This window comes from Watersipora subatra, chromosome 7 (assembly GCF_963576615.1).
Source record: "Watersipora subatra chromosome 7, tzWatSuba1.1, whole genome shotgun sequence".
Lineage (NCBI taxonomy): Eukaryota > Metazoa > Bryozoa > Gymnolaemata > Cheilostomatida > Watersiporidae > Watersipora > Watersipora subatra.
In genome coordinates this window covers 62,042,167-62,060,625 of record NC_088714.1, presented here as the reverse complement: position 1 = coordinate 62,060,625, position 18,459 = coordinate 62,042,167, and the positions used below count along the sequence as shown (strand labels likewise).

General features: G+C 36.3%; 3 protein-coding genes and 1 long non-coding RNA gene across 4 annotated transcripts in view; 1 reads left to right on the top strand and 3 right to left on the bottom strand.

The window, feature by feature from the left end:
- LOC137400959 (A disintegrin and metalloproteinase with thrombospondin motifs 16-like) overlaps positions 1–18,459 on the bottom strand; it is a 149,698-nt gene that overhangs the window by 21,236 nt on the left and 110,003 nt on the right. Inside the window, exon 12 of the mRNA XM_068087297.1 lies at positions 79–214. Coding sequence (XP_067943398.1) covers positions 79–214 — 136 coding nt within the window. The remainder of the gene's footprint in view (positions 1–78; positions 215–18,459) is intronic.
- LOC137399666 (metalloprotease mig-17-like) overlaps positions 1–18,459 on the top strand; it is a 119,549-nt gene that overhangs the window by 46,731 nt on the left and 54,359 nt on the right. The window lies entirely within an intron of this gene.
- On the bottom strand, positions 383–4,818 carry LOC137399667 (metalloprotease mig-17-like). The gene is made up of 3 exons (XM_068085854.1): positions 4,701–4,818; positions 4,323–4,454; positions 383–566 (listed from the first exon to the last, which is right to left on the bottom strand). Exons 1-3 carry the CDS (start codon positions 4,799–4,801, stop codon positions 383–385), a joined length of 417 nt encoding a protein of 138 aa, XP_067941955.1. The 5' UTR covers positions 4,802–4,818.
- LOC137399585 (uncharacterized) lies at positions 10,412–13,787 on the bottom strand. Its single transcript, XR_010979165.1, has 3 exons — positions 13,675–13,787; positions 12,534–12,618; positions 10,412–10,507 (listed from the first exon to the last, which is right to left on the bottom strand). It is a non-coding gene; the product is annotated as an uncharacterized lncRNA (long non-coding RNA).

Sequence of the window (18,459 nt, the reverse complement as noted above, 5' to 3'; positions counted from 1 at the left end):
TTTGACACTTCTAATCTTGAAATAACAACCCGGCCGAAGTACAACTATCTTTAAAAGCGGCTAAATAGTAATTCTTACTGCATAGTAGTTATCTTTTCCTTGAAATAACATGCATTGCTCATCCACAGGTATATCTTGTCCAAGGTGTCCAGACAAGCTATCTTCCCATTTAGGAATATACGCTCCTGCACCCAATAAACAGTTGAAGAAATCACTACAATATACAATCATACCATATGTTTTCTTAACATGTCTCTCACTACCTAATTTATGTACAAGCTAGGTATTCTTCTCATAAGATGCTACATAGACCTTGACCTCTTCAACTTTCCAAGCTTTCATCAAGTTATTGTGTCGTTGTAGTTATTTTGCATAGTTTAGCTCAAGTCTCATCTACTTGCCTGTCCAGTACTTGGAGGAAGGAGTCAAAATACTCGACAGAGCATTTAGAAAAGATCCAATGATGTCCAATAGTGGTGTTAACTGGCGGCTCTGATATAGCTGACATTACATATTGATCTTCACCGTTACAGCTGTCATAAGTTCCATCATGGTAAGATCCCAAGCTGCCAAATCATAAAAGACGGTTCTTAAAAATTGTTTAAAATTTGCAGAAATACAAAATTGAAGTTTCAATACATTAAAGATGAACTTGTGCAAAGTCCTAGTAGATTTGATCAGAAACTATCAAACTTATTAGACTGTATTGATATTTTTATTATTTGCAATTGTTTCTAACGTTTAAAGAGATCTGTATGCCAAGATTTTTCAAGATTAAAATTGATAAAACTTGATCAGGATTAAAGTGCTCAGAAGAAAAATACATGCAAAATGATGTCACTAGTTGCTATCAAGCTAAGCAGTTATACTTTTACATACATGCTTGAAGCACATAAATTACACAATTTTTTTATCATATATTTCAATACATCAGATTCTTGGTTTTTGAATGAGCCTATATTCAATACACAAGGAATAATAAAACTATGAAAAACAGGGTGTCAAAAGTATGTTCTGCAATAAAAACACTTGGTTATGGTCTCATAATGTGACATCATAAGTATCATTTAGCCTTAAGTCGTTGATCTCTTTCGCTGCCATTGAGGCTGCGCTTTCCTGTGACAATCGGTGCACTTGAACTCAGAGAGCGCTAATAATAAACTAGCATTTTAGATAATCAACAATGCCTGGGGATCGTGCTAACGCCTGACCAATACAAACACATTTTCTGGGTTAGAGTTTACTTTTTTCATCCTTTCGTTCATTTTAAACATTTTATAGTAATTATTATCACATCGTTTTATATGATGGCAATATTTGTCCCATACAGAAATGATTAATACATTGATTAATAACTTATTAGTAATTGAATATTAAAAAGAAAAAAATTTCAAGGTTAAAATATTTATACCGTATTATATTTGAATAAATTAGAGTATATAGAAAATAGAAAACAGGTGTATGAGACAGTAAAATTAGTAACTTTCTGTATGATACTAGCTTATAGACAGATTAAGTTATTTACAGTAGGTTTTTTCTATTTTGAACAATCCCAGAGTGCAGTGAGTCAACCCAACGATTGATTTAATTCAATTGACTTCTACAATGACATTAAACAAAAACAGAAATGACTACTAACAACATACTTGGTTGTTAACCACCCATGGTGGTAAAGGTAATGAAATCATATCGATTAAATTGTGACCTGCAGTATTTGCAGATTGCACTCTTGCGAGATCACGCAATGCTTCAAATTAATTAGCCTCAGTCCTGTCCCTCAACATCACAATAAAAAAGAGGGCTAGTGCATAATATCATCAGGAAAATATAGTATGGTGCTTAGAATCTGAGTTGTTTATCATAAAAATAATCTTTACATGGATAGCTAATGAAACTGATTCCTTTGTCATCATCATTGGTTCTCTGGAGTTGTCCTAACTCTGACTGCCACTAGCTTATTATCGTAGTTGATAAATAAGCGATAAGAGCACACAACACCGAATACGAAAAGTGTAACGCCACAATTTCTGAGCCTATACCATTGAACATTTTTGCAGTAGAGCTTTAGGGAAATCTTATAAACACCAACCAGTGTCTGTCTCATCATTTCAAAGAATTGCTCATTCGAAAGCCAAGACTCTGATGTATTGAAATATATAATACAAAAATTATGTAATTGATATGCTTTAATGTGTATTGAAACTGAGCTGATTGTTCAATGTTCTCTTATCTTAGTGCAATATTTACTTTATAAAATTACTAATTACAAATCGATCTTTCAGAGTACTATAGAAAAAAGTACTTAAAACAGAATATTACGATTGAACAACCTGTTCTAATTGTTTTGATTTAATACATGTTTAGCTGCTGTAATCTGCAAGTACATATTAAAAAGTACAAGTACATGTAACAAGTACAAGTACATGTAAATATTAAAACTATATATCACTATGTACAATACTGTATTGAGTTCTTACTTTTGAAAAAAACATAGAGGTTAACGGCGGTGTGAGAGAGAGAAAGAGAGAGAGAGAGAGAGAGAGAAAGACAGAGAGAGACAGAGAGAAACAGAAAGAAAGGAAGAGAGACTAAACAGCAACGCGTTCAGTACACTATATTAGTGCTACGCTACTTAACATAACAAAGCTTTGAATTTGACTTGAATGAATCTAGCTTACTAAATACACACTTAAAGCTAAGTTTTAATATTTCACTAAACTTACTTGTAACTTGGTTTTGTCTTGATTTTTTATTATTTGTTTTCAGCTTGCCTCCGGCTGTTTTTGCTGTGCTTTCACTATAACTTTTAGTTAACAGTTGTAAAACTTTTTGAAACTGATTTGATGAGAAAGACCGAATGATGCTGTTCTCATAAACAGCCTCTTACATACATGTACTTGGCCAGTTAGTTGCTATCAAGAGCCTGCTCTTGCCCTCCTATCTCAAAAGTCTCTCTTGTCTCAAGGCAGAAACTTACTAAATATTTTCTTCATATTTCAATTTTCTTGTTCATTAGGGCACTTGTATGTAAACTGTGGTTAATACCAGCTATTTAGCTTAAGTTGCAAGTTTTTTTTATTCTTTTAGTCTCTTTGCAACTACAGAGATCATATCTACATTTTCACATGATCAAAGCGTTTTAACAGTAATAAAATATTTTTGGTTTTCTCTTTAAAACTGTCTGGCAGCCAGATCATCTCAAACATCAGCAATGAACACAATCTATGACAATGCTGAGACTTTCAGATAAAATCTACTAAAATACTGTGCAAGCTTATATTTAAATATACAAGATAGCTGGTGTTACTCAGATCTGGAGCTCTATTTTGACTTGATATACTGTCACAGTTAAAAATAGCTCAGTACCTTTATATTATCTGTAATTTATATGTATAGATCTCAAAGCCAGTGTGTTGTGTGTACGTCCAGTAATAACAGTTACAATCCAGCAATGAAAATTCCACATAAAGCTGGATTGAAACTTTGATCTCTCCCAGTTCAGAAGTCTATAATCTTACCCTTTAAGCTACACAGGATATAATAAATTCCTTACGCAGATTGCCAGTACATACAGTAGGTTAAACAATGCATAATAATGTCATGTTATGCGCAACTTCATTAAAGCTTTCTCTTACGGCTCTTAGTAAATTTAGAATTTTACTAGCTTACTCAACTTAGCCAATAGCAACTACATTAACTGCCACTGTATATCAGCTGCTTTATATAACCAGTGTAACATCGGACATTCATCTCATTTTAAAATATAATAAAATGTTTATTATAAGTGTGAATTTAAGTACAGCAATCCCGCAATGTTAGTTAACGCAAGCCTAACAAACATGTTTGTTATTACCTACAAGTTTTACTTTAATGAATTACTTTGATCTTATATAAGCATGAACAAGTAAAAATGGTGCTAATTATAATTAAGGAATTAATTGTGTTTGCCTTGAGAAGGTTTATCTTTGTCAGCAAATTGTTTACATAAAATTTAGTATAGTCATCCCATCTCTAGTAGTACTTTTTATAACAAAGGTTTACACTCAGGCATAAAAATCAGAAACCGAAATAACGATTACTATTCCGTAAATTGGTATCTATAAATCTTCCAGGCAACTTTTTCCTTGATTATTATTGGCTTTACTTAATTACTCTTTACTTTGAATGTTATTTTAGGTTAAAAGTGGTAAAAATATTTGTTTTCGAACACTTGAATGAAAGGTTGATTAAAGATGTTAACATGTATAACTTTAGAGAGTATGCAAGGTATGTACATCTTCTGCGAGCGCAAGAATTAAAATTATTAGAATCTGGGAACTTACTTGTGTCCTAACTCATGAGCATACACATTTGATGTAGAAAGCTGCATAAATGATGTCCTATTTCCACCGCAGATACCTCCAATAGTAGCTATGCCATCAACATTGTTATCTCCATCTTGAGTTAGATCTAAGCTGTAATAACAAAATATAATTGAACGTGAAAATCCTGACTGAACTGAAAACTGAAAGTAGCTGCAGGTGTACTTTAAAAGTAAGCAATTAGGCAGTAATTTATTCTACAAAATAACTTTTAGCTGCTGATCAATTAAAACCAAAGTTGGTGTTAAAGGCCTGCCAAACCAATTTATTGCAGGCTGCAGAAGGGGTAAAACTCATTCATTAATTAAGTAATGATTCATCACTGAAAACACCCATTACCCAGTTATCAGCATAAAGTGGTCAGCTTGTGGTAAACTTGATGTTCCAACCCACTGTGTCCATCTTTCAAGACCATCATCAGCCTCAACCATTGTCGGCATTAATTGATTAGAGGGGTAAGTCCATGGAAAAGCACTAACAGTCTGAAATAACGCAACCCAAAGTTTACTACAGTCTTAGTTTTAAATTTTACAAAGCTTATAACCAAAAGAAAGTAATTCTGTAATATTTATGCTGGTGTGACAGACAGAGAGACAAAACATGGTAGGGTGCAGAGCCAGGTGCCAGCTTTACAGCCAACTGGATAGCTACTCTATCGGACAGCCAACAGAAGAATGAATTTGCTTAGTCACGCCAAAAGAGACCTAAAACAATCCTGCCCATCTAAGTAAAAAAGAAGACAAGCTGACTAGCGGTAAAACGAGCTGGCCACCAGGCAAGGAAGCAATTGGCCAGCCACCAAGCTAACATAAAGACAACCCATTATCTGCTCGACATGCAGAAGAAAATCAACTGGCTGCTGAGTAAGATGGCAGAGCCTAACCAAATTTAATTTAGTATAATATACATGTACTTTATTTGCTGCTGTGCCTTTAATATTATAAAAGGCACAGCAGAAATCTAGTATATAATATACTCGACAGCCAAGATTAAGCTGAGCAAGAAAAGTCTTTTCAATTACAACTATATGTATGAACACACTATTGCCTGTGTTATATACATTATATGTACTTTTTGACAAATACACACTTTATACTCAAACAAAGTAATTCATAAGCCATTTCCAGAGAAAGGAGAAACAATCCAGAGCAGAAACAGTAGTACTCACTACTAGTTGCACAAAAGTCCCTACAAATTTTAACCCTGACAAAAAGGTTTCTGGTCAGCTTGCTGGGACACCGAGCCATGATGAACCTTAGTGCAAAAGCACTCAAAGAGCAATGGGGAAGTGTTGTGGGCCATCTGAAACTACTATGAGGTCTTAAAAAAATTCAAGTCCAGACCCCTGGAACCTGCCCAAACTGAAAAAGAGCAGTACGAGCCAAAATAAGTCGCACCAGACAAGCTTGCCAAAAGTAACGCGAAGTATCAAGGGGAAGAGACAGGGATCGTAGCCAACTAGAAGCCTGACACTAAAGCAGTAAAACTAGCTCACCCGGCAAACTTCCAGACTGGATAGACACACTACCAGCAACAAGATCTTCAGTAGTGACTAGTCCACACCACGCGATGTGTTTAGGGGTAGTGATGCTGAGCTCATGCAGAACCGAGCCTGTTCTGGGCCAGCACAGGCACTGGATCAACCTTATACATCTAGCTATTTTCTCCTAGGGAAGCTAGGGGATTTAGCCAGTTCTTGGTTGACACAGGGTGTACCATTAATTTGCTGAGCAAGCAAGTATTTGCCAGGCTTCTTCAGTCTGATTGAGAACTGTTCAAGGAGAGTGAAAGCTATGATTTGGCGGCTGACGGGACATGCTTGCCATTCTGTGGAGTTGCACAGTTGCCAATACAAATCCATGATATAAAAACCAAGGTCTTTGTGGTAACCCACATCAGTAAGAAAACCATCTTTAGGATGACCTTCTTGGTGGCTCACCAATACACTATAGAGTTTCAGCAACTTGTGTTTTTCGGCAACGGGACAGCACAGTTGACACATATGAATAGACATGGGCAGCTGTTGCTGAGCAAGATGCAAGTGATGATAGTCACAGTGGCACTGGCTCAAACCAAGATGGCCCGTTCCACGCCGAGTCATCACTCAGAATTACTACTCGTTGGAACTGATTAAGGGCAGTTCCCCACTGGCTACAAGCTTGAATCGAATTGAACCAAAGGGAAGTGTGGTCACGGTGTGCCTTAACTTTACCAACCAACCTTTGACACCTAGATCTTGCACTACACTGAGCACTTGCATGAGAGTAGAGGGCCACAAGGTAGAAAAGAAACCACTTTTGTTTTGCTTGAACAACAGAAAAACAAGGAAGATGAGAGTGCTAAACCACCTGCAAAACCTGTTTCAGGTAACTACAAAGAATGGCAAGGAGCTAAAGCAAACTAAATGTTTAGCAAGACACCTGACACTCTTTCAGGTCATGCTCAGCATCTGAGAAAGAGGTGTAAAGCGGATTTCCGAAGTGAGATACTCCATTCCATTGAAAGAAAAAACTTGGCTCATATCTCAACCTCCTTCTCTCCCCCGGCTTGGATCAGAAGAGGTTGAGGCAGAACAACAGGTATGGAATATTTTCAACAAGGAACTCATACTTGCCAAAAATGCCTACAACTTTCTGAGATGTTGGTTTAAAAAAAGATTTGAAGTGGCAATTCTGAGTCGGCTCAATGCAACCGCTAAACCGGACAAATACCACCAACCTTTGATAAACGAAAGTTTTGATGCCCTATTTTGCAGTGATCTTTAGCATGCTAGACCTGATTAGTAGCTACAGGAAAGTGTTTTAGTTACTGATGCTCAAGAGAAGTCAAATTTTGAAACCCATTTTTGTCTGTGAAAGTAGGTTTTACCCTTTTGAGCTTGTGTCAGCTTCAGCCTACTTTGAGAGATGATGGAGCAGGTACTAAATAGCTTTCATTGTCAGACATTGCAGTTTTACTTGCATGACATCACATTCATTGCACCCTTCTAACTAAAGTAAGTGTTCCAGCAGCGGAAGAAAGCAAGATTGAAAATCAAGCTAGCCAAGGGAAAACTTCTCCAGCCACAAGTGCACTATTTAAGACATGTGGTAAGTGAAAAAGAGGTGGCTATTGAGCTTGATAAAACATGTTTGGTTGAAGATTGGCCAACCACCAAAAATTGTGTGAGCTGCAAGGTTTTCTGGGCATGTTAGAGTTCTACTGTCGGCAAATTCTAGGCTTTTTCACCACTCATGGTCCCTGACAAGCTTAAAGAATAATAAAAGAAATGGACAGGGGGAAAAACAGCAGGCGATCTTTAATGGTCTTCAATGAACGCATTTTGTCTGTACCTGTTCTGAGTTACTCCAATCTAAGCAATATTCTAGATACAAGGGCTAATAAATGCGGGGTAGGAGCGGTATTGGCCAAATTACATGATGGACAAAAAGGGTGATTGCTTACTTCAGCAATATTCTCCCACCTGCGGAAGAAACTACTGTCACGCAGAAGGACTTGCTGGCCATGGCCAAAAATTCGAAGCATGTCTGACAACATCTATATGCTTGATAGATCCTGCTACCAATCGACTAATCCTCACTTCGCTAGCTGTGCAGGAAAAAGGAGCCATTCAACCAGATTGCATAGTGGTCAGAGATCCTTGTGAAGTTCTGCTACACTCAAGAGCACCAGGTCGGGTTACGCTATGTTAACGCTGATGGGCCGAGCGGGCAGATATGCGTAAAGTGCTGGCTGTGTAAGTTCATTGAGCATAAAGATAGCAGACTCACCCAGAAGGATCTCGACATGGTCATCTAGTCTTTAGCCTGCAAACCCAAGGTAAACCCAACAGTAATGTCAGGAGTTCCCAAGACCACTGGGAGACAGCTGCTTAGCTCTTTCGCTACTGCATTTAATTGTGACCAAATGATTATTCTGTCCGAATTAATTCAAACAGATTTTTGAAAAACTGATTTAATGCTAGTATTTAAGCAATATCTCAAAAATCAAAACAGATAGTGTTTTCTTTAAAATGTATTTTATTTAAAAAACAATCTTCTACAAGATAAATATAAAATTGTTTAGTGAATTTTACTTTTGCAAAATTTCTGATGCTTTCTTTGCTTTGAATGAATTTGATGTGTTTTTTATTGCCATGACGGTAACGATCTAGTTTTCCCATTTTGAAAAATAATTGGAACTGTTGAGCTAAAACATTTTTTATTAGTTGCACCTAATTGGCAACAAGTTTGTTTTTTTAGACAAAATTTGATTAGTTTAGCTAATTTGTGGGCTTTATAATGAAAAAAGTGAAACCTTATTGATGAGCCGATACCTCAGCTTACGATTTCTTACAACAAAAGAGTAAGCGGTACCGGTCCACTGTAAGCGGACCGGTGCGGTCCGCTTACAGTGAGAGAGTTAACTGGGTCAACTTTCTGCTTTTAAAGTGGCAGCCTAGAAAGGTTGGCCTAAAGCAGACACAAAGCCGACTGAGGCCACCCTAGGTCCTTGCCACACAACTAAGGTGAAGACCCAAAGTGTATTAATAAGAAACTGGTGCAAAGTGCAAGATTGCTGCAGAAGTCATGTAGACGCCATGTACCGAGCACATGAGAGAGAGAATTTGACCAGGAGACGGCAGGAACGGGAAAACAAGAGTTTCAGAAAATACAAAAACTCAGTAACTTTTTAGATATGTCTTGATGAAGTTTTAAAAGCCTGGACTTCACAGCATGACTAGCCAAAAATAGTGTTCCATTTGCCATCCGTCTGTCCGGAAAACTCCCGCATGGTAACTGCCCACTTTAGCACACTTTAGGGTGGGCAAGAGGATAAGTCACCTCCATCTGACCAGTAATGGCTAGCCTGACAGTGACCGTGAGGAGATTGATAATAGGATGTTGGGTACTCAAGCAGTGACGCAAGGGTGGAAGAAAGACAGCCAGATAAAGGCAGAGGCTGTATTCTGGTTGCCCCTTTCTAAAAGTGGCAGTTGACTTGGTAAGACATTTGCCAGCAACAAAAAGTGTAAAAGGTGATTACTAGCGTTAACTTATTTTGTTTTTCACTGCCAGAATGCTTTCGCCCTCTCAGAAACCGTGATATCAGTAGAGACCAACGCCCTTGACGAGCTAGTGGTCTGTTACATGGGCTTGCCAGAACAAATCCACACAGACCATGGAGCACAAATCAAAAGTCTATTGATGTAAAACTGTTTCAACTGAGGTGGGTAATGAGGTCTTACACCTCCTTTCAATAGCATTAATATGTGTATCGAGTAGTATAGTGAAAAATCTGACAACTGGGTAATTTGCTCAGGGCACTTCTATTATGCAGAGGCCAAAAGAGATGGGAGATGAATGAAAGGAGGGAAAGCTTGGCTAGTTGTCTTTTGTCGGCTTGACACTGGCTGATTTCTGCGGTGCTGGCTCAAATAGTGGCCTACTTGTTCCTTTACTATCTGGGGGGTAGCTGGTTATGCACTTAGTGAGCAAGGCTCCTCAGCTCAGTCAGATGAGGTTGGGCTGAGCCTCTCTTGGCTCAGCTGTGTCAACTCGCCATTTTACGAGCTCACGAGTTGGTAGGCTATGCTTTTTTTCTCTGACTCTGGTTTACTACCTTGCTGCTTTATGTCCATCACAATAAAACAGGCAACAAGTCTGTGGACTATGTAGACATATCAAGAAACAGACAGACAGCGATGTGGTTATAAACCTTTTCATCAATGAAAAGACTCAATAATAAAATATCATACGACGTCATTAAGTTTACTCTTGTGAAAGTCAAAATTGTGTAAGGTCTAGTAGATTGTGTACAAAGGGAAATGAAGTGAGAAATCCCTACACTACTCACATAGTAAAGCACCAAAATCTTACTTTTATATAGTAGTTTATCTTTACCCTCCTGATATCTTCAACTTCTGCTCTCACTATCCGCCTAACTCAACTTTTATATTTCTATTTTCTCAATGCTCTTTTAAAATCTTTTACCATAACATCATAATGTTCTACTAAGAGATTGAATAGTTGTGTCATAAACAAAGGATAGTAAAAGTTAAACAATCTTACCTTGGCTACATTTAGGTAGGAGAGTTTTATGCTTATTGTCCACCGGCCATAAACAGGATAAATCCCAGAGTCAATCATTCTATATCTTATGTCTATCTGTAACAATATATTGCATCTTATAATGACTAATTAGGTGTAAGTATTGGATACACAAATTCTTTACTGCAAGACATCTTAAATAGCTTTGTTCAAGGATGTGGTAGTTTTGGTCAAAAATATTCTCTATGGAGTGCCATGAATATTTTGCTGTTAGCGCTGGTTTCGGCCATTCAGTTATCAAATGAGAGGTAAAGCAGTAGTAAACTAAAATTTTATGCAATAAAAAAATTATGTTTTAAAAAGTTAAAATTCATATTTTAGGCAATTTATTTATGCATACCTAATTATTATGTCTGTATTGAAATTGTTTATTATCTTTAATTATTGGCACCGAAAATCATTACAACTTTAATAATATCTTATCACAGAGTACAGATAATGACAATAAAACATACACTCATATCAATAACAAATGAATGTTTTTTTGCAAATGAATGAGATGGTGAAAATTGTAAAATATTCTAAGATTTGTGAGCTTATATGAGAAATGCAAAGTATGAGAGTTATATGAAAGTTATATGAAAGTTGTATGAGAGTTATAGGAGAGTTATATGAGAGTTATAGGAGAGTTATATGAGAGGTTCAGGTAATATCACTGTTAACCAATACTTGTTTGTGAGTCAGCTGTTGAGTTTTGAAACATAACATAACTATTTGTCATTCAGTGGTTTTTACAACATACAATAAGTACTTTATATTATAGTACAAACAACTAGTTTAATCACTGATTCATTCCACCACCTTATGTACATAATTAAAATGCTTTAGAACTCTGAAAAAATTTCGCCAATTAGGTGAAAAAATAGCATCACACGGAGAATAGTAAATCTATTGATACCAATTATATTGATGTTTTTCCACTGAGTATAGTGAGCTCTATAGCCACTTTTTAAAATGTAACTAACTATTGACTAATACATCAACTATAGAATGCTGTTGCCTTGTTCAGAGCATTTCTATATAACCTAATCTTTCATGAACCATTGCTGCGAGAATCCTTGGTAGTTGTATACTTTTGGTGGTCAGTTCAGTAACCTTGTACAGCTGAAGAATTTGCAAAGTTACCAAAAAACCATTTCAAGTTTACCTTTGTTGATGGGTCAAGCTATTATTAGGTTAGTTCAAAGCTGCCCCCTACTGGCTTATGATTTTGTGTTTTTACCTGCTAGCTGCACAGAGTCTTGCAGTGATCACGAAACAAACAAAAGCCTTTCAGTTTCATGTACTGCCAAGAACAGTAAAAAGCCTATGTGAGCTAATTAGTTTTTATCCTAGCAACATGTCATTTTGTTTAGGTAGCTCCACTGTGCAAACAGCCTAATAGCAAAGCTACAGCATTTGAGTTAGCAAGTGGTAGCTGGATATTGCACATACAGTATATCTAGTAGATACTATGAAGTATTCTACGAGGTTGTAAATTATTTCTAACTAGTGCTCAATGCAAAACCTTGCGACAATAAAGTATCGACTTGAAAAATTAAAAACATTATCGCTTTTATAAAATCAGCCACTATTATTGAAGAATCTTTTTAAGATGATTCAACGAGAAGACATATCTAATTAGTACTTAACAATTTTTACGGTTGCTAGTTTTAGTCTATAACTAGCAAATGCCTTGCACTGTACAAGTAATAAAACAGCTTATGGACATTTCATAACTTACATTATCTTACCTGCTACATTACTTTACACTACATTACCTGCAATTGTTTATAAGTCATTTTTATTACTCATGCAATGTCGGACCTTCAGCCGGGAGGACAGCTGGTAATCATTGCATGTGACGCAACATTGTTATGCCTATTTTAACTAATGTAATGACTGTCTTCACTATTACTGATTAGTATGCTCAGTTGGACGCATATTCTAGACACACAACGAAAGGCTCCAATATCAAAACCTCTCCAAAGCAAATTTTTCATTCCTAAATTATTTTTATATAACTTGACACATGGACTGACAGACCAACAAACATTGAGGTTCATACAGATGGTTCAAGTTCACTAGCCAGATTTAGACTTACCTCATTAGCCTGATGTGCTATAAAAAAGGAAATGTAATCATCAACACCCCTTTCCCAGTCTAACCTTTCCGCGGAATCCTTCAGTCTACAAGTTAATTGCAATGAGATTCCCTATAATATGATACAAATGGTAATACATGTTTACCTGCTGAAACAATTATCATAATAGCCGGTTAATATTAAACTAAAAACTATCTCAACCCAGATACTGACCAATATACTGATTCGGATACTGATACAGAAATTTTGTGTAGCATGGTTAAAATTTATTTTAATCACTCATAATATAAATAAAAGTACATTTGTAAATTTGTTTGTATTTATGAAGGATAGAACAGTATCAGTATCATAATACAAATAAATTGGTGTAGTACACCAAGTTTCAAGCCCATAATTGTTGTTCTTTTTTGTTACCACATCTACATGTAGAAGATACAACGCATTTTTTTTACATCCTAATTGAAACCAGAAGCAATCTCACCAAACTCATCAACTTAGCTAGTCAGGTATGTTGAAATAATTTAGTTTAGGGTTTGTGTAATTTTGAGTTTTAACTTTTTAGTATATTGAATTGTGTTATTTATAGCAAGTTAGAGGTAGCCATTCAATTTGCATGTTTTTCTCTCCCATTTATGCTACTTCTAAAGCGAAAAAAATTAAAAATGAATTTCACTGTTTACAGAAATACATGTATATAATGACAAAAAGTTAACCTGACAATTACATCTGAGTCATAGTAACTGTTAACTCAGTAGGTAACGCATACTAAGAGTTTAATTTTAGTGTAGTAGGCTAAATATCATAATGGTAATAAATAATAGCTATTTAGAACTTATATCATTTTAATAAAGTTTCTTTTAAAGTTCTACAAAAAAACTTATAGGTCTTTATAAATTTCTATAAACTTCAATTCATTAAATTTATAAAACTCAATAAACTTCTATTATTTTATTAATTAACTAAATGTTTTTATTAACTAAATGGATCAGCTTATAGCAACTCAGATTCTTGACCTTGAGTACATCACATTTGTAGCAGTGCCAATAGTGATACAAGGAGCATTTCTAATATCTGCATAAAACTTGACTTCCTACTCCTACTGACCAACTTGCTTATATAAATCTTTAATTATCAGACTCACTTCAAATAGAGGTAGTAGTCAACAGCAATATATAGTTCTACAGTGTAAGTAGTTCGAGGGAGCGTGTTCCTCTTTTTCCTTTCTCCATCTCTGTTGAGCAACTCCTCCAAATGGTCACGAGATTGTTTTATTCTTTCAGCATCTACTGAGCCTTCCGCAGGTACTGCCAAGACATTCCCACATGAGTATTATTAATACTAGGAAATTTATTTCATACTCACAAGTGAAAATATCAACTAAGATACTCTAACTAACTAACATACTCACATAAAATGATTAACATTAGGGAATTTACATTATACATACAATTGTGTATATCAACACAATTAAATTGTTATCAGCTTGTTGTTGCATTTAGGGTTATACATATAAGTATAAACTGTGAATATTTCTACAGCTTGTATCCCAAGGTTATACATGTAGAAATGAAAAGCAGGTAAAACTTTCTTACCCAAGTTTGCTTTATATGCTCTAAGATTAGCCTAAATTCATCAATAAAACACTACGGGATGACTAAGTTTTGGTAACTGTACATTGTCATTACTTTTAGTTTGAGATACTTGTGCAAATGATAGGGGATTTTTGTATTCCTGAAATATTAAAGGCTGTAAAAATTGCCATGGCAGTTTTGACTTACCTTGATTACCAAAAAGTTAGATAATTGGTTGAATACCATTAATGGTTTCACCTACGGCACTATATCTGAAGGTTTTGGAGTTTTTTGAGTCAAATCCATTGTTTAAACCTTCTGCAGGTTCTGCCCGGCTGTAGCCATAAAACTATCATCACCAGGAATATTTTGACAATTTACAGTTTGGTCAATATTAAGCACGTTCAAAAACTGTGTCCAACTCTTGTATGTCAGAGAAAAAAAAAAATATATACTAGTAATAATAAATAGCAAATAACTAATATTAACAATAGTTAATATTATAAACAATTACAGTAACAAATAATACAAATAATAAAATATTATTACATAATTATTTACAGCTAAATTATAATACAAAACAATGTGGATAATAATAAATAAAAATGAATAATTTTGATAATATATAAATACGCTAGATAAATACCCGGTGTTGCCCAGGTAGTGAAAAGTCTATGGACAGAAATTTTTTTTAACATATACAACATTCACCATTCTAATTTTTAAACTTCATGCTATGAAAAAAGTTTATTTGTGCATTTTAAACAAATTAAGAGAAATAAGTAAAACAATCGTAAAGGTTTTTAAATCTTTTCAAGTGAATGTAATTTTTAAATTTCAAACTAAAAAAAAAGTGTTTTGTTGAAATAAATTAGAAGGAACACTAAAACTAAGAGCGTTTAAATGTAAATACTAAATTATGAGAAAGTAGGGGATAAATACTGTCTGTTTTGCTACGATTACAACGATAAACTATTTGGTATACAATTATATGATGGTAGTTTGTTTCAGTGTTTGCATAATCAGGCAAAAATATTGTATAGGCATATAGAGTGGCAAAGAGACCCATAGTTAATATTTAATGCAATCACCTCCTGGTAAAAATCATCAAAATCATTATCTTTAAAAAATAGTAACAAAACAATATGTTAACCATAGTAACTATAGTTACCTACAATAACTTTAGTGCATTTTGTGTCTATGATCTGCAAAAAATGTAACATTACAATGCACAATGTGCAGAGAGTTCTTACCTTCAAGACAGATGTGTAACATAAAAGCTGAATTCAGCTTATGTGAAATAAGCTTACTAAAAACATACTGAAGGGAATTCTTAGCATGCATTTTAGTAAATTGACAACAAAAGTGTTATCACTCATCTGTTTGCAAACCCGTTTTTACCACAACGGATGATGCCAAACTGAGATACAATCGCCAAATTTTTATTTTGAGAGAGAGGTTTGTCGATATGATTTTGCGAAACAAAGTTAGCCATATTACGGCGAGGAGAAAAACATCGTGTTTTATAGAGGTAATGAAATCAATAGAGTTTCAATCAATTGATATCTGATTTAACGTGTGAATTCAAGAAAAAGCAGGTAAACAGTATTTGGTAAGGCTTATGCAACTTGAGGGCTTTTGTAGACTTGTGTGACAGGCAATTGGATTACTAACCTGCTGCATATTTTTGTGAGTTCAAATCCAACATGTTGAGCGCTTTTAATACCAAGATTTGAATAGCTATAGCCGAACATACCGAAGAACATATACATATACACATACTCGTACATGGACATGTTCTTCGTTAATGCACTTGACATGTATATATATGTATGTGTATGCGCATATATATATATGCGCATATATATATATATGCGCATATATATATATATATATATAAATATATATATATATATATGCACATATATATATATATATATATGCATATATGTATATATGTACATAAAAACTTGTTTCCTCACCCCTGATACCCGGTATGGGTGGTAATTTCTGCTCTAACTTGGGTCTCCTACCAGAGACCTGGGAGTTTGAGCACTCGCCTCAAGATCTTAGCTGTTCCCAATAGCGCACTTTTCTGCAACTCACTTGAGTTGATTGTTGTTGGTAATTGAGCAAGCCACATTTTATGCGCCGGTGTTATTGCGCCCAGTGCCCCAATGACTATTGGGATTACAGTTGTTCTTACATTCCAGCATTTTTCAATCTCTTCTCCAAGAGGGCGATATTTCTCTACCTTTGCTTTTTCTTTGCTGGCTATACTGTAGTCATTGAGTACTGCTATATCTATTATAGTAGCTCTCTTGTTCTCCTTGTCCACCACCACTATATCTGGTTGGTTTGCTAGGAAATGCTTGTCAGTCCGGATGTAGAAGTCCCAGAGGATCTTAGCGCGGTCATTTTCATTCACCTTACCAGGAGCTTCCCACCAGTGTTGTGGTGTATTAAAGCCATACTCGTCACATAGACTTCTATACACAACACCTGTGACATGATTATGCCGCTCAGTGTACGCGTTACCTGCTAGCTGCTTGCATCCACTGATGACGTGTTGGATGGTTTCAGGTGCATCTTTGCACAGTCTGCATCTAGGATCGTCTCTAGTGTCATAGATTTTTGTTTGGAGTTGCCTTGTTTGAAGCACTTGCTCCTGAGCTGCCATGATTAGCGACTCTGTATTGGCCGTTAGGTTTCCTTTGTTCAGCCACATATATGTCTGGTGAAGATCGCCAACCTTAGATATTTGTCGGTGGTAAGCACCATGAAGAGGTTTTGTGTGCCAGTCAATTTCCTCATCATCAGGGCATAGGTCTGTTGTAAGAGCAGCTGATTGAAATTCAGCTAGCAACTAATCTGAAGTGGCCACGGAGGCTGCATATGCTTTGATGCTTTGCTCCTCTTCTTTCACTGTCTGCTGTACACTTTTGAGTCCCCTACCGCCGTCTTTCCTATCGAGATACAATCTAGTAGTATCAGATTTTCGGTGAAGTGCTCCATGCATGGTCAGCAGTTTACGAGTTGCTATATCTGTTTCCTTGATGGCTTCCTCAGTCCACCTTATTATGCCTACTGGATATCTTATTACTGGCAGTGCATAGGTATTTATTGCCATGACTTGGTTCTTGGCATTGAGCTGGCTCCGTAGGACCTGCCGAAGGCATTTCTTGTATTCGGTAATGGCTTTGTGACGTACCTCGGCTTCGAGGTTGATGTTGCTTTGCATAATCCCCAAGTACTTGTACCCTTCTTCTATATCTTTGATGGTACCATTTGGCATTCTTAGGCCATCTGTGAGCCTAGAATGGTCTTTCTTAAGAATTAGCCTACCACATTTCTCAATACCGTAGGTCATTCCGATGTGCTTGCTGTATACCTGAGTGAGGTGTATTAGCGAATCAATGTCCTTTTCTTTGTTAGCGTACAGCTTGATGTCATCCATGTAGAAGAGGTGGTTTATCTTGGTACCACTCTTAAACTGGTACCCATATTGAGTCTTCTCCAGCATATTGCTTAGAGGGTTTAGGCATATGCAGAAGAGCAGCGGTGATAAGGAGTCACCTTGATAGATGCCTCGCTTAATTTTTACACTCGCCAGCTTTTTGCCATTAGACTCCAGTCCCGTCTTCCATTTGGTCATTGACATCTTGATGAATGCCACAAGAGCAGGGTGAACATTGTACATACTGAGGCACTCAAGTATCCAACTATGAGGAATTGAGTCATAGGCCTTTTTGTAGTCAATCCAAGCCATGGCAAGATTGGTATGCCTTCTCCTGCTGTCTTGACAGACCGTCCGATCCACCAGTAACTGATGTTTAGCTCCTCGGGTGTTGCGCCCAATTCCTTTCTGAGCACTGGTCATATAGTGACTCATGTGCTCTTCCAGTTTGTCTGCAACTATTCCTGAGAGCAGTTTTCAGGTGGTGGGTTATTGGTCAGTAGTTTTTGGGAATCGGCCCTTGCTTTGGATCTTTTATCAGAAGTACAGTTCGTCCCTTGGTCAGCCATTCTGTATGGTCCCCTTGTTCTATGATGCATTCCATCTGCTTAGCCATTCTAGAGAGAAGTGATGTCAATTTCTTTAACCAGAAGGCTTGAATCATGTCATGGCCAGGTGCTGCCCAGTTCTTCATATGCTGCACTCTGCACTTGATGTCAACTTTGCTGATGGTGAGTCCTTGCTGAGCCACAGTGTGTTGATGGCTCTCTTTAAGCCTTTTCAGCCAATTTGCAGTGGTGTTATGAGTCGTCTCTCTCTCCCAGATGTCCTTCCAGAACTTTGAGGTGCTAGATCGGGGAGGCTCTGACATTGGCCTCTGCAGTTCACCTTTAAACTG